General features: G+C 37.4%; 2 protein-coding genes across 2 annotated transcripts in view; both read left to right on the top strand.

Annotated features, from left to right (window-relative positions):
- LOC117300110 (ciliogenesis-associated TTC17-interacting protein-like) overlaps nucleotides 1-697 on the top strand; it is a 39,710-nt gene extending 39,013 nt beyond the window's left edge. The window contains exon 10 of the mRNA XM_033783806.1: nucleotides 130-697. Within this exon, the coding sequence (XP_033639697.1) occupies nucleotides 130-384 (255 nt within the window). The 3' untranslated portion in view covers nucleotides 385-697. The remainder of the gene's footprint in view (nucleotides 1-129) is intronic.
- A 4,471-nt stretch (nucleotides 698-5,168) lies between these two features.
- LOC117300387 (ly6/PLAUR domain-containing protein 6-like) overlaps nucleotides 5,169-12,870 on the top strand; it is a 62,758-nt gene continuing 55,056 nt past the window's right edge. The window contains exon 1 of the mRNA XM_033784166.1: nucleotides 5,169-5,310. The gene's annotated coding sequence lies outside the window, so the exon portion shown is untranslated. The remainder of the gene's footprint in view (nucleotides 5,311-12,870) is intronic.

Genomic DNA, 12,870 nt, shown 5'->3' on the forward strand with positions numbered 1-12,870 from the left:
TGTCTTAACTCTTTGTGAAACCCACCCACGCCCCCCTCAAGAGCAAAGTTCAAGCCCTAAACATCATTTACACAGATGACAGTTTAACAATCTACTCTGATTTATTTTTTCTCGTTTCCCCTTCTTCAGGAGGAGTTGAAAGGAGACCACGCTACATACATGAGACACCACCCCGAACTGAAAGCCCTCTTGGCAGACTTCCTCCAGTTCCTTCTCCTACGCAAACCCGAGGACGTCGTCGCGTTCGCCGCCGACTACTTCGCTTCCTTCTCACCGACCACCAAGATTGGAAGCTCTTATGCAACCTCCAACGAGCCGAGATATACTCCGAGACCAAACTCGCCGTTCAAGAAACGGAATGGAGAGGAGACAACACCTAGCTGAGCTTTATACAATTTTTGCTCAATTTTTAGTTTTGTTTTTTGCTATTATCTGCATGGGAATCGGTTCTGTTGCATCTATCTGCAGGTTTGATACTCAGCCTATGTAAAAAAGAAGTCTATTATAAATGGACAATGGTCAGTACTGTTTCCCCGCTTAGTTTGAAAACAGTGCTTAGCAGTTGAGGGTTGTTGTTTTTTTGTTTTTCGTTGATAAGAATTGTTTCAGTTTATAGATTGATCCAGCCGTCGATTTCACCAAACTCTTCCTAACTTATGATTTATCTTAGGACTTAGAATGAGTTAAGTTCCATATCCATAGACGTTAGGATGCATTGAACCCATCTTAAGTTAGGACGAGTTACTCGCCATTCTAACTCGAGATAGGATTAATCCTAGCATTTCGTGAAATCGGCTGCAGACCCAATAGGCAACAAGATGATACCATAGACATACCTGTACATCTAGCTCCCATGTGTACAAAATTTTGTATTGAAAACATACAACTTCCCAGATTTACTCATCAATGATCGGAAACAAATCCCCAAAGGAATTTGCTAAACAGAATTTTCCGCTAAAATAGCTTTATATAATTGGGCCCTGGACAACTGTTACAGAAAATAATGAGCCGGAAAAAAAACTTTTAAAATAATTTTGTCAAATCCCCAAAAGAATTTGCTAAGCAGAATTTTCTGCTAAAATAGCCTCATGGAATTAGGCCTCGGACAACTGTTTCGAAAAATGCTGAGCTGAACAAATCTGTTGAAATAATTTTTGTCAAATGTACTATTTTGTACACTCTAACAAAAGGAAAAAGTAGAAGAAAAAAAAACAATGCATTCATTTTAATATTTGTAGTGTTTATACAGTACATAAATGTTGGAGCTCATGTATAGTATTAAAAAAAACAGTTACTAAGTATTCTCTCCAATTTATTGAAATATATATTTAACACTACTTCCTCTCATTTTTAATCTATTTATTTCATAAAAAAAAAAACTCAATGACAATTGTTTTTATTCTAAATTTCTGTTAATGAAACCAAGAAATCCTCAAAAGTGAACTTAATCTCTGTAGCTCTGAAGCATGATGGTCACCGTGGTCCAGTGATGAGACTACAGGACTTGCCATCACAAGGTTGTTGGTTCAAATCCCACCAACCTAACAGCCGATTTGGAAATGACTAGAATAAGTATTGTCGTCTAGTTACTGGACCACAATTTCTTGATTTGTGCAATTCATAATCGTAGACATTAGCCAATGTTTGTATGAGAGAGATTGGCTGTTTGCCAGCTTATATCCCCGTGTGGGAGTTTGTCAAGTTCTCTTGATGTGTCTCTTGATGTGAAGATCATCTAAACAAACAAAACCTACAAACTTGTAAACACAATCACTTGCTATGCTAATCCGGAACTCAAATGGGCCCTTACTCTCAGATATGTATTTCCGTCTGAATTGGTGCAGCTACAAACAGCATAGACCTCATCGCAAATACCGAAGCGCAAGCGCAGACTGTTGAATGAGGTGCATTGTGGGATAGATATGGATCAAATTTGGATACCTGCTAGACCACAATGCACCTAATTCCAAGCGTTACGCGCGCGCCCCGGTATTTGCGAAAAGGTCTATTGCTTTAAAAGATATACCGCCCTCTTGTGATATAAAAGTGAGAGTCTAACCTGTACTAGTATAAGGCATAAAACCCAAAAAATTATGTTGGCGTAGCGAGCCCCCAAAATGGGTAGGTAGGTTTTTTTATTTATTTTGTTCCTCCCAGCAACGAAAATGACATGTTTTCTAATTGTTTAAACTGGTAGTATACATGATAACAAAAGAAAACAAGGCTACACACAACAAATAGTATATTTCTTAACTCTTGATGACATTTATTTTATTTGTATGTCTTTAATAGATTTTAATTATTAAATTTCTTCCCTTGAAAAAATAAAAATACCCAGGGTCGACCGTATTTTTAGGGTAGGCTGGGTTATGCCAACATAATTTTTTTTTTACCCTTAAGTGAAAAGAAGGAACACCATATCACATGTGCCTTTAAAAAAGGACATTCCAGTTTTTGCAACAATTAGTGTAGGAGTTTTATACCCAGAACTATTAAATTTGTGTGTTTATTGTCTAGAGTTCATTAAATAGGTGTTAAGGTTACTTTTCTACCAGATGCAAATAAGGGAAATCGTCAGTCAAATCATAAGCACTTGGAATAGCTGATGCAGGACAACAATGCTCTCAATTGAGTCAGTTCATTCGACGACATCAGACAAATTAAATCTTGCTTGCGACGTTTACGAGTCAGATTCTGTGCTCTACTGTGTGCAAGGTTCATTCCAGGATTTATTCAAATGGGTGTCAAAATTTGCTAGAAAATCTGTGAAAAGGATGTTTTTTAACTTTTCGACTTTTTGTGGCCAAACTAAGACATTCTTAAATGGAGCTTTCCCCAAATGGTAGGAAATCATATGTTGACATTTTTGTCTTGCAACTTCCAGAAACAAAAATAATCCATTCAGTTAGTGAAATATTTTAAAGTAGATAACTTTCGGTTGTTGTCCATACAGGCTTATTGTTGGGTTCCAAATACTGTTTATACTTTGTACATAATAACCATGTAAATAAGCTGTTTTGTGTACAAAAAGCTCTATAATGCACAACTCTGTTGGAGTGCTGTAACAATGACCTTTAACCTCATGGAAATGAACAGAGAAAAGTGCTTATTGTAAATTTTAGAAATTTTGTCAACTTTGTTATTATTGTTATTATTAGTTTCCTGTAGAGGTTGTTGTTACAGCGCCCTCAAGTGTCAGTTGCAGATTTGATCCATCCCAGAGTCTTATTCACAACCTAGGTTTTGGATGTGGCTTTAGCTTCATAAGCCATTCTGAAGTCCCATGTGGAAAGAACATAACTTCAAGATGGCCGACGAAGCCTAAGCCAATGTAGAGGGTTTTGAAAGGCCACAAGTTAACTAACATATCTAAGATTGTGGCAGCACGATAACAAGTAATTTGCTTCTAAGGTGTGGCTTTGTATCAATTTTTAGAAAGGAAATCTTTACAATGCATTTAGCAAAACTCTGTAAATAGTACGTGTTTGGATAACATGTTTTTCAATTGGGTTGACTGCAAGTTTTCTATTCAAAGTTTTATTTAATTCATTGTAAATATGGAACAAATAAACAGGAATTATTCATCTTGCTGCCAATGTTGATGTCTTGTTTTTCTGATTTCTACACTTCTTAAAGGGAAGGTACACATTTGGTAATTACTCAAAAGAAATATTAACTTAAAAACTGACTTGGTAATGAGCATTGGAGAGCTGTTGATAGTATAAAACATTGTGAGAAACGACTCCCTCTGAAGTTGCATAGATTTTGAGACTGAAGTAGCATAGATTTTGAGAAAGGGGTAATTTCTCACTAAAATAATAAAAGACTTATAGCCAGAAGTCTTCTATTTCTATCTGAAAACACACAAATTCGTCCAACAAGGGTGTTTTTTCCCCATCATTTTCTCGCAACTTCGATGACCAATTGTGCTCAAATTTTCTCATGCTTGTTCTTTTATACTTATGTTGGGATACACCAAGTGAGAAGACTAGTCTTTGACAACTTCTAAGCGTGTTCAGTGCATGAAATACATTAAAAGGCAACCATTCATGCACCAAACTATTACATGCAACCCTCAATTACTGTTGGCTTATAATTTGCCATTGATAGATTGTGTAATTAAGACAAGTTATCATAACCTGCGTTTTTGTTACTCCAAATTCATTCATTCATTATTGGTTTATTCTTTAAAAAAACAAAATCCCATGGCGACTGGAGGTCGAATTACAGGAAAATATACAGAGATTAAAATTAGAAAAAATCACACTATTACAAATTTAAGAAAAATTTGGTTATAGAGTTATATTCAAGTAGAAATCAAATTGTTTTAAAAGTGCGAAGCAGTAAGCTGGATAAAAATATTGCAGGCATAGTCCAGTGAATTTTCAAGGCCATCGATATTCCATCGAGCGCATAAAAAACTGCATTCTACTGCAATTCAGTTGTTAAAAAGCGTGTGAGGTGAGATATTTTTAAAAGTATTTTTGAATATTTTAGCATTTAGCATTTTTTGATAGGGAGCTTATTTTGTGTGGAGCACCCATTCTCTGTATGGAGCTCCCGAAAATGCATTAGGTAAAAATAGTGATAGCGCCCTCTCGGGTTCCTTGTCTTGTTATGTGGGCTCATTCGTGTTGTCTGGATCTGGATGCGTGAATGTAGTGTTAACATTTCAGCAGGAAAGTTAACATTTTATCAGGAAAGTGTAATGCCGTTGTTCAACCAGAGTCCAGAAAGGAAGTTAAATTCATGAAAAATCCCTACTGACATTGGCAAAGGTACGAAGTGTCCGACATCCTTTTTGACAAGCCGTCAACATTTTTTAGTCTGCGAGGCAGACCGTTCCATTAAGTAAAACGTATGGGGGTGTCCATTTGACAAAACAGGGAGTGGTAGTACCAAATTAACTCTGAAAAGTCCATTTTCCAAAACAACACTTTTTCTAAGGCAATATATATAAGTTTGTACTAAATTAACAACAATTAATAATACATATTGTTCATTACAGATGTGATTTTAAATGACTAATATTGTGGCAACCCCTATTTGTTGAGCTAGAATACTCGTATGGTACACAATAATGCTCTGAGCTCTTATGAGCGTAACGTTATGGCATGGGTTGGTTATGTGGTGTGTTTAGTTAGTTTTTTTTGTAGTGCGGTATAAGGACGACTTTTGGTTAAAAACGAAATAAAGGTTTAAATAAATAAAAGGTTTCGTGGAGGGTACATGTAGGTGTAGTAATTGGACCTGCCTAGGAATACCTCTCGTTCTCGCCACGAATTCAATGGTTGTGAAACATAACGTATTGTAAGTATCATTTTATCTCATTCTGTTGTTTTGTTTTGTTTTGAGAGAGCATGGCAGTTCTTCTCGAAAGTTGAGATGGCTGGACCCCGGACACCGAATTCGAAAACAATTTTTTTCTTGGGTTTGCTAGTGGTGGTGTGGTGTGACAGTGGGCCTCGGACGTCCTTATGACGGCTTGCTTTTGTGGCATTGATGAGGGAGGGTTAGGCAGTTCGATGTTTGTTTGTTGCCGTAGGCTGTTCACTTCTCATTGTTTACCAGGAAGATGATTGTGTTCTTTTGCTGAGAATTAAAGTGAGCTTTTAAACTAAAGAGTTAGAAAGCTAAAATACAATTATTGTTAAACTTTGTCTCTGCCAATCTGCTACTGCTACTTGGGTGCTAAACTTGGTTACTGTTTTGCATGATTTAAGTTTTTGCAATGGTTAATATTTTGTTGTGCTTTATTAAATTATTAAGTACCTCCATAGGAACAGAGATGCCAAGTTCAGAGGCCAGCCGTGCGTGAGATTTTTCGAAGCCTACCCCCCCCCTAAAAAAAAATCATTGTGGAAGGCCTGTTTTTCTCTCTCGGAGAACGGAATAGCCGCCCGAAGAAAAAAATTGTGTAAAAAAAAAAAAAAAAAGGCATCAAAAACCTCTTCAGTATACTTCAAACTCACATGAGGTACACAGGAGATGTTGCTGGTTAATGTGCAGGGTCGATTGTGTTAGATTATTTTACCCCAAAAGATAATTTTTTGGCTAAAAATTATGCTAATTATGCCTAAAATCCTCCGCTCACTATTGTTAAAGAGTCTATGCTCATTGAGCGCAATGAACGAATTTGCCAAACGAATTGGGACAAACTTGTGCGTTTTGCGCTCTGCCGAATTGTCTGCTGAGAGAGCAAAAGCGTGCGCAATCTGCAAATTTGCGCTATGTTTGTACGGCAGCTCAAGTTGGTGATTCTGATAAACTGCGTGCAATCTGAAGATTGTGCAAACTTTGTTTTGTTTTTGTACACACGTGCGCAATATGGCAATGTATTGTCGTTATTTTTTATTTTTTTCTCTGGTCTGGTCCCAATGCGTGAGAAAATGGTTGCGGCGCGAGAGAGCGTGAGACAGACCCCTAATGCGTGAGTCTCACGCCTAATGCGTGAGACTTAGGAGGTCTGTGGGAAGTATCACCGAAGTCCTTGCTCTACTAACTATCATGTGTCACTATCGTTGTTTTTTTTTTTAAACTTGAGATTCAAATCGGGTGTTGCTTGTTTTTGAACAATTCCACTAAATGTCAAAATGAGTGAGGGTGAGTGAAGCCGGGTGAATGCGCAGCGAATTTTGGTGATGCAACAATCGGTGCGCGCTCCCTTTCCCTTTGTGACGCCTTGGAACTAGCTTCGCATGAAGCAGGAAACCGGGCTTGAGGGTCCCATCTGCTAAATCGTAGCTAGCTGCAATAATTGTCTTTAGCTCTTGGTCACCCTTGGCCTTATTAGACGTGGCTAGGACACCAATGAAAGGAGCAATGGTGAGAGGATTTAATTACAACAACAACAACCCCCCCCCCCCCTCCCACCCGACCCCATCCATCACCCACTCACCATGTTTAAACCTCTTTTAAAATTTTGAACAAATTATGACTATGGGTGTCTCAGTTAGTTTCTTTATTTATGACCGTATCAGGGTTCTGCCTAGTATTTCTTTACATACGAAAACAAAAGATTATCCAAAGAAGTTCTTAAAATTTATGGCTTTGGATAATATTTTTTTTTTTACTGGTAATATGCAATTTTTAATTTCCTGGAAAATCTTTGAAAGGACAAATTTGCAATTTTTTTTACCAAATTTGGAAACAGTGTGGTGGTTGGAAACAGAAAATTCTGCCAGTGGTGTTTGGAAGAATCTCAAATTCTGCAACCAACCACTGTGGGCAGAACCCTGCAGTATGCACATCTCAGGTAGTGTAAAATAAAATGCAGTTCACTCAGTCAATTGGCAATTGCTCTCTTTCATAAAACTCAATTCAAATGTATTCGGGTCAGATTTAGTCAATCCCCCAATTCAGTAAGCAAAAAATCATTGTTACTCAATAATCCCACCAACTGCCCCAATAGATGCTAAACTTAAAAAAACGCACAATCGATACAAATAAAAACCAAAACCACCGAAGAAATCAGAGAATTTTATGAAGGGAAAGCAAAACTCTCTGGGCCTAAGTATCTGGAAGCTTGAACCAAATTGAAATGCTATCTAAACATAGGGATTGACACTTGAATGGAAGGCTGAGGCTTGGGTTGAATAAGGAGTAAATAAACCCATAAATAGAGACCTGGGTTGAGCACCCCAAAATCCCCGCTGGCCTCGTGAATGGGCTGCATTCACACTCTGTATTTGTCACCCCCCTGGCCTATCAAAACATTCAACTTATAAAATCCAGCCTTTTTAGAGTGCTTTTGGGAGTCGCAGTCTGTTAGGATAACTTCGCTTGGCTAGCACCTTTCTTACGCAAACAGTCAATGAATATGAACCACCACCCCTGAACTTAAGAACTGCTGTCCCGAATATAATTCCATTCACCCTTAATCAGAGGACTATCTTTTTGGAGAAAACACCCAGCTGTTTGTGGTGTAGAAATTCTAGAATGAAATTAAAGCCACGTTGACTTTTACACCTGTAAATTTCAACATCAGATTGTTCACTTGTATTCAATAAAGAAAATGCAATGACTGTAGCTAATATAATTTGATCAGACAAGTTTGTTGAAAGTAATGTCCTACATAATAATCCCGAGGTCATAAAAGCCTGATATTTGCTGGAAGCAGTTTTACCTTGTGGCTGCACGTTACAAAATTCCTAGAAGTGCTTCAACAAATTCAATCAAAACCTTGATGTTTAAGCGGTTACTTAATTAAAAACTACATGTAAGTTGCCGAGTTGCATGGTCCAAATGTCGCAGATTTCCTTTTTTTACCATGCCTTTTCTCTGCTGAGTATTACCCATAAAACAGAAGAGATTTAATTCTTTTTTTACCGTTTTGCTCAAATGAAACGGGGTCAATGATAAAACCATGTTCTCCATTTTGATTCAAGTCTCTTCTCATTTTGGTTCTGGGTTGGATCTCACGAAGAGTTTAGACTAGTCTTATCTCGAGTAAGAACGAGTTACTCGTCCTGACTTAGGACTTGCAGTATCTCTTAAATTAGGACTAGTCCTAACCCTTTGAAATCGACCCCTGATCTTGTAAACAAAATCCCAGTCCAGTAAAGATTCTGAGCTACAAGTCTTGCCGTCTTGTGGATTTCCCCACAAATTGGAGCCCTGTTGACGTCTTGAGATAATCATCATTAGTTAAGAAATTTATGTAAAGCTCCCTCCCTCATCCTCACAAACCTTTTAGAAACTCAAGTTTCTTGTACTGACTTGTTGAGACATCTTAACTTGAGCACCCTTATGGCAGACTCGGGTTTAAGCAAATCCTTTTTGTTACATTTGAATAAAGTGGATTTCTTTTTAAAGCACAAATTTACACAGTATGTTTTATTCATGTCTAACTGGGGCTTCATTTCACCTTTTCGAGTACAGACGCCAGAAAAAACCCACTGCACCAACAGTAATTGTTGGTTGCCTTGTTCTTTTGCTTTGGTGTCCTCTGCAAGGTTCCAATACAAACTTAAATTTTCTCACTAGAGGTGCTCTTTATCAGAGGAAAATTGCTAGGCTCCTTCAAGAGCAAAGTTCAAGGCCAACGAGTAGGCCTACAGTATGAATTTCCTAATCCCTATAAAAATGTATTTAATCCTACAGTGCTCACAAAAAACAGTTTTGTTTTTGTTTTTTTAAATCAAGAATTTGAAATAAAACTCTTAAAATTTTGTTTTAATGAGTACTTGGGGTCCTTCAATATTGTAACATTTTCCAAACTTTTTTTTTTTTTGTATTTTGAACCTACTGACTCTAAAATCAAAACTGCGGTTTACAAATTAGGTATTAGTCACACTGTGTGATTTTTACCTACGTACCTACGGTTTGTAAATCATTGCCCAATGTAGAACTACCAATTTCCTGACAACAGTTTATTTCTAAATCAAAAATATCCACAAACACTGTTTATAATTTGAACTTTTATTAATTTATAACTAAAACAGCAACTACCTCTTATCCTTTATTCCTGCAAATTTTGGAAACATTTTTTTCATTTTATGGATGTGAAAATTGGCTAGTGTCCTCAATCGTAAAAAAAAAAAGTATAATGCAATTCTGCAGAGTAAACACCACATCACACTTTGGTGCCATTAGAACAGGGCAATGTCCAGAAACGGTACCCGCAAATACCACATCAAAAAAGCCAATAAATTTCTTAATGATGCCCCTGTACACCGGAATAAATACACACTTTATTATTGCAAGTTTGAGCTACATGTAGCAGTTGTTTATGAATTTCAAAACTGTTTCAAAGTCCAATGGCTCCGAACTTCGCTCGTTACCGGGAAACCGCGGACGACTTGAACAATGCTCATTCTGTCCACTCTTACTATAACTGACAGAAAACTGATGCAAATTCTGGTATCCCAGAATATTTTTCTTTGAGTAAACTCAGCCAGTCCATGGCCAGTCATTGAAGGAATGGGTAACTGATAAAGATCATAAGTACATGGGGTGAACAAGCTGCCGTGTTTGATTATGGTATCGAGGTGAAGAGTTTTGTTTGAATAATTGGCAACTGGTTTCAAATATCGGCCATCTTTTCTTTTCTTGTTTTATTTTTTATTTCGGCAGTGGGTTTTTCATGTTCTCATTGCCCTGGTTAATAAATGATTTTTGGGGGGTCAGTCAACAAATCTGTTTTTCAGAAATGCATTTAAACAAAACAAAAAGAGATCATTTGGTTTTCTCTTTTACCCTATGATGAACTGCTTGAGACGCGAAAGAATGAACGCTGCAGTTCAGCTTTTACCACCCGATATCTGGTCAATAGACATTTCCCATGAAATGTGTAAATTTCACATAGCGTGTGCGCACCCTCATTTTGGTTGGCAGAATGAGGGAGCATTGCGCTGTTTTGTACACAGCTAATGTAACGCAGACGCGTTTGCGCGCTGCTTAGTGCAAAACTCTATATTGTTTGCCAACCAATAGGGTCTGTACGCATGCGTGAATGAGCATACTTCATGGGAAGGGTGGGTCCATTAATACTTGATTGGTTTTAAACTCTATGTGTCCATTATTTATTTACACACCAGCATGCCAACAAACTTGACTCATAAACCAAACAATATACTACAAAAAATATTTTTATTTCAAGAAAAAGGAACGCCTATTTTCTTCTTTAAATTTTAAGAATACCTTCATGTGAACTCTTTCAATAAAGACAACACTTTTACAATTTGTCTTTATTGTCAATATGTGAAAAAAATGAACTAATTGTTTTATGCCTTGATTTGCCTCAATTTTCTTGCAATTGATACTTCGGCAGGCTTTGAACTTCGCTCTTGATGGGGCACAGGGATATTCCTCTGATAAGGAAAATTACTTTGAATGGAGCCTTGTAAAGGGCACCACAGCAAAAACACAGGGCACCACATCAAAAGCACATAGGGCACCCCACAGCAATTGCTGTGACTGTCTTGAGTTATTTCAAGGCTAGCCTTTAGTCAAGGCACACGCGGCACCCCAAGATGTCAAGCACGACCCCAGATATAACATGCACGAAAACAGACCAAGGCCTGCCTCTGTATTATTTTCGTTTAAGAAAAGAGTGGTATTTCTTTTCTTGATAGAGTGGTCTTGCTTTCCATCAAGAATGGATATCCAGTTACAGTTATCTTCATTAAATACATGTACGCATATTTACTTTTGACAAAATCCTTGTCTTCTTTTTAATTCCATTGTCGTCAGGAATGACGATAGGGATAACAAGTCTGATCTGTATGAATATGAATCAGATTATGTTGGTGACCCAGAGTCTGGGGCATAAAACTGATTACACTCCATGAAATGTCACTGCAGTGTCTCAACATTAACATCCAAATCATACATTCTAGCTTAAAGACACTGGATACTATTGGTAATTGTCAAAGACCAGTCTTCTCACTTGTATCTCAACATATGCATATAATAACAAGCCTGTGAAAATTTGAGCTCAATCGGTCATCAAAGTTGGGAGATAATAATGAAAGAAAAAACGCACTTGTCACATGGAGTTGGGCGCTTTCAGATGCTTGATTTCGAGACCTAAAATTCTAAATCTGAGGTCTCGAAATCGAATTCACTTCAGAGGGAGCCGTTTCTCACAATGTTTTGTACTATCAACCTCTCCCCATTACTCGTTACCAAGTGAGGTTTTGTGCTAATAATTATTTTGAGTAATTATCAATAGTGTCCACTGTCTTTAACCCCTTTACACACTTTATAATCTCATGCAGTTCAGCGGTCTTGGGAAAGTATTGTGAGAGAGAGCCATTAATGCTACCATTACGGCAAATACTTATCGACTTGTCCACAAGCTTAGTATTACTAAGGGCCCAATTTCATAGAGCTGTTTTAAAAGCAGAAAATATCGCTCACATTTTTTCTGCTAAGCACCTCTGAGCAGGAGACCACTTACTATTTGTACTGATGTAGAAGGGTCCTGGCCTGCTATTTCTTTACCGCCCTCAAGTAGTTTGCCAATTTGGTTTATAGTAGAAATCTTTTATTTTATTTTAATGCGAAAGCTTCTGAGTGTTACTCGTAAACACCTTGACAACAACATTGCTAATCATATTAGACTATAAGATAAGCTGCAATAGAATGTTATTGTCTTCTTGTTTCCTGTGCATTGACACTGCTTGGATCAATATTCCTGAAATGGCATAACAATGAGTCAAGGTTGCTATTAAACTACGCTTGACTTACCGCTCGACATCATCATCATAGACAGGGGGTGAGCTGCACTTTTTTAATCATATGTCAAAAATGTTGGACGTTTCCAACAACGAGCGTAGATTGAGCAATTTGAATAAAACCATTCAAACATTGACTGTGCACTGCTTCAAAACGGTTCATAGATCTTCACCGTCGTTTTTCTTTAAAACTATCGGTGCCTGACCGAGAATATCCTGACTTCGGAGACTGGGGTGATTTTTACAGTGAGTGAAGAGTATACAATAACTACAACTTTGATGGTTTGATGCACTGACGAGTTTTGGTTTTTGGTTTGTCCTGGTCATGGGTAAGACTTTGTTGAATGCATTGTGTACATTATTATTTAACTCTCCTGAAGTGTCACACATTCTCACAAAGAGGTAATTTCCCCTTTTTTCCCGCATCATGTCAGTTATAATTGACTTTTTGTCGAAATGATCTGCACTCGTCCATAAGTTCACGAGAATGTACTCAACAACATACACATGTACTGAATACCCCGTACAGTAGTTACTGCCCCCAAGTCATTTAAAAAACTTCCTGCTCTTTTTTGATACATTTCTGTGAATGAAATTCCATTTATAATAAATGTTTCCTGAAGAAAATAATGTCCTTTGTAAATTTTGTTTTGGAGTTTTCCAACATAGAACAACATGAAAACACACATCT

The sequence above is a fragment of the Asterias rubens genome, chromosome 15, assembly GCF_902459465.1.
Source record: "Asterias rubens chromosome 15, eAstRub1.3, whole genome shotgun sequence".
NCBI classification, from domain to species: domain Eukaryota; kingdom Metazoa; phylum Echinodermata; class Asteroidea; order Forcipulatida; family Asteriidae; genus Asterias; species Asterias rubens.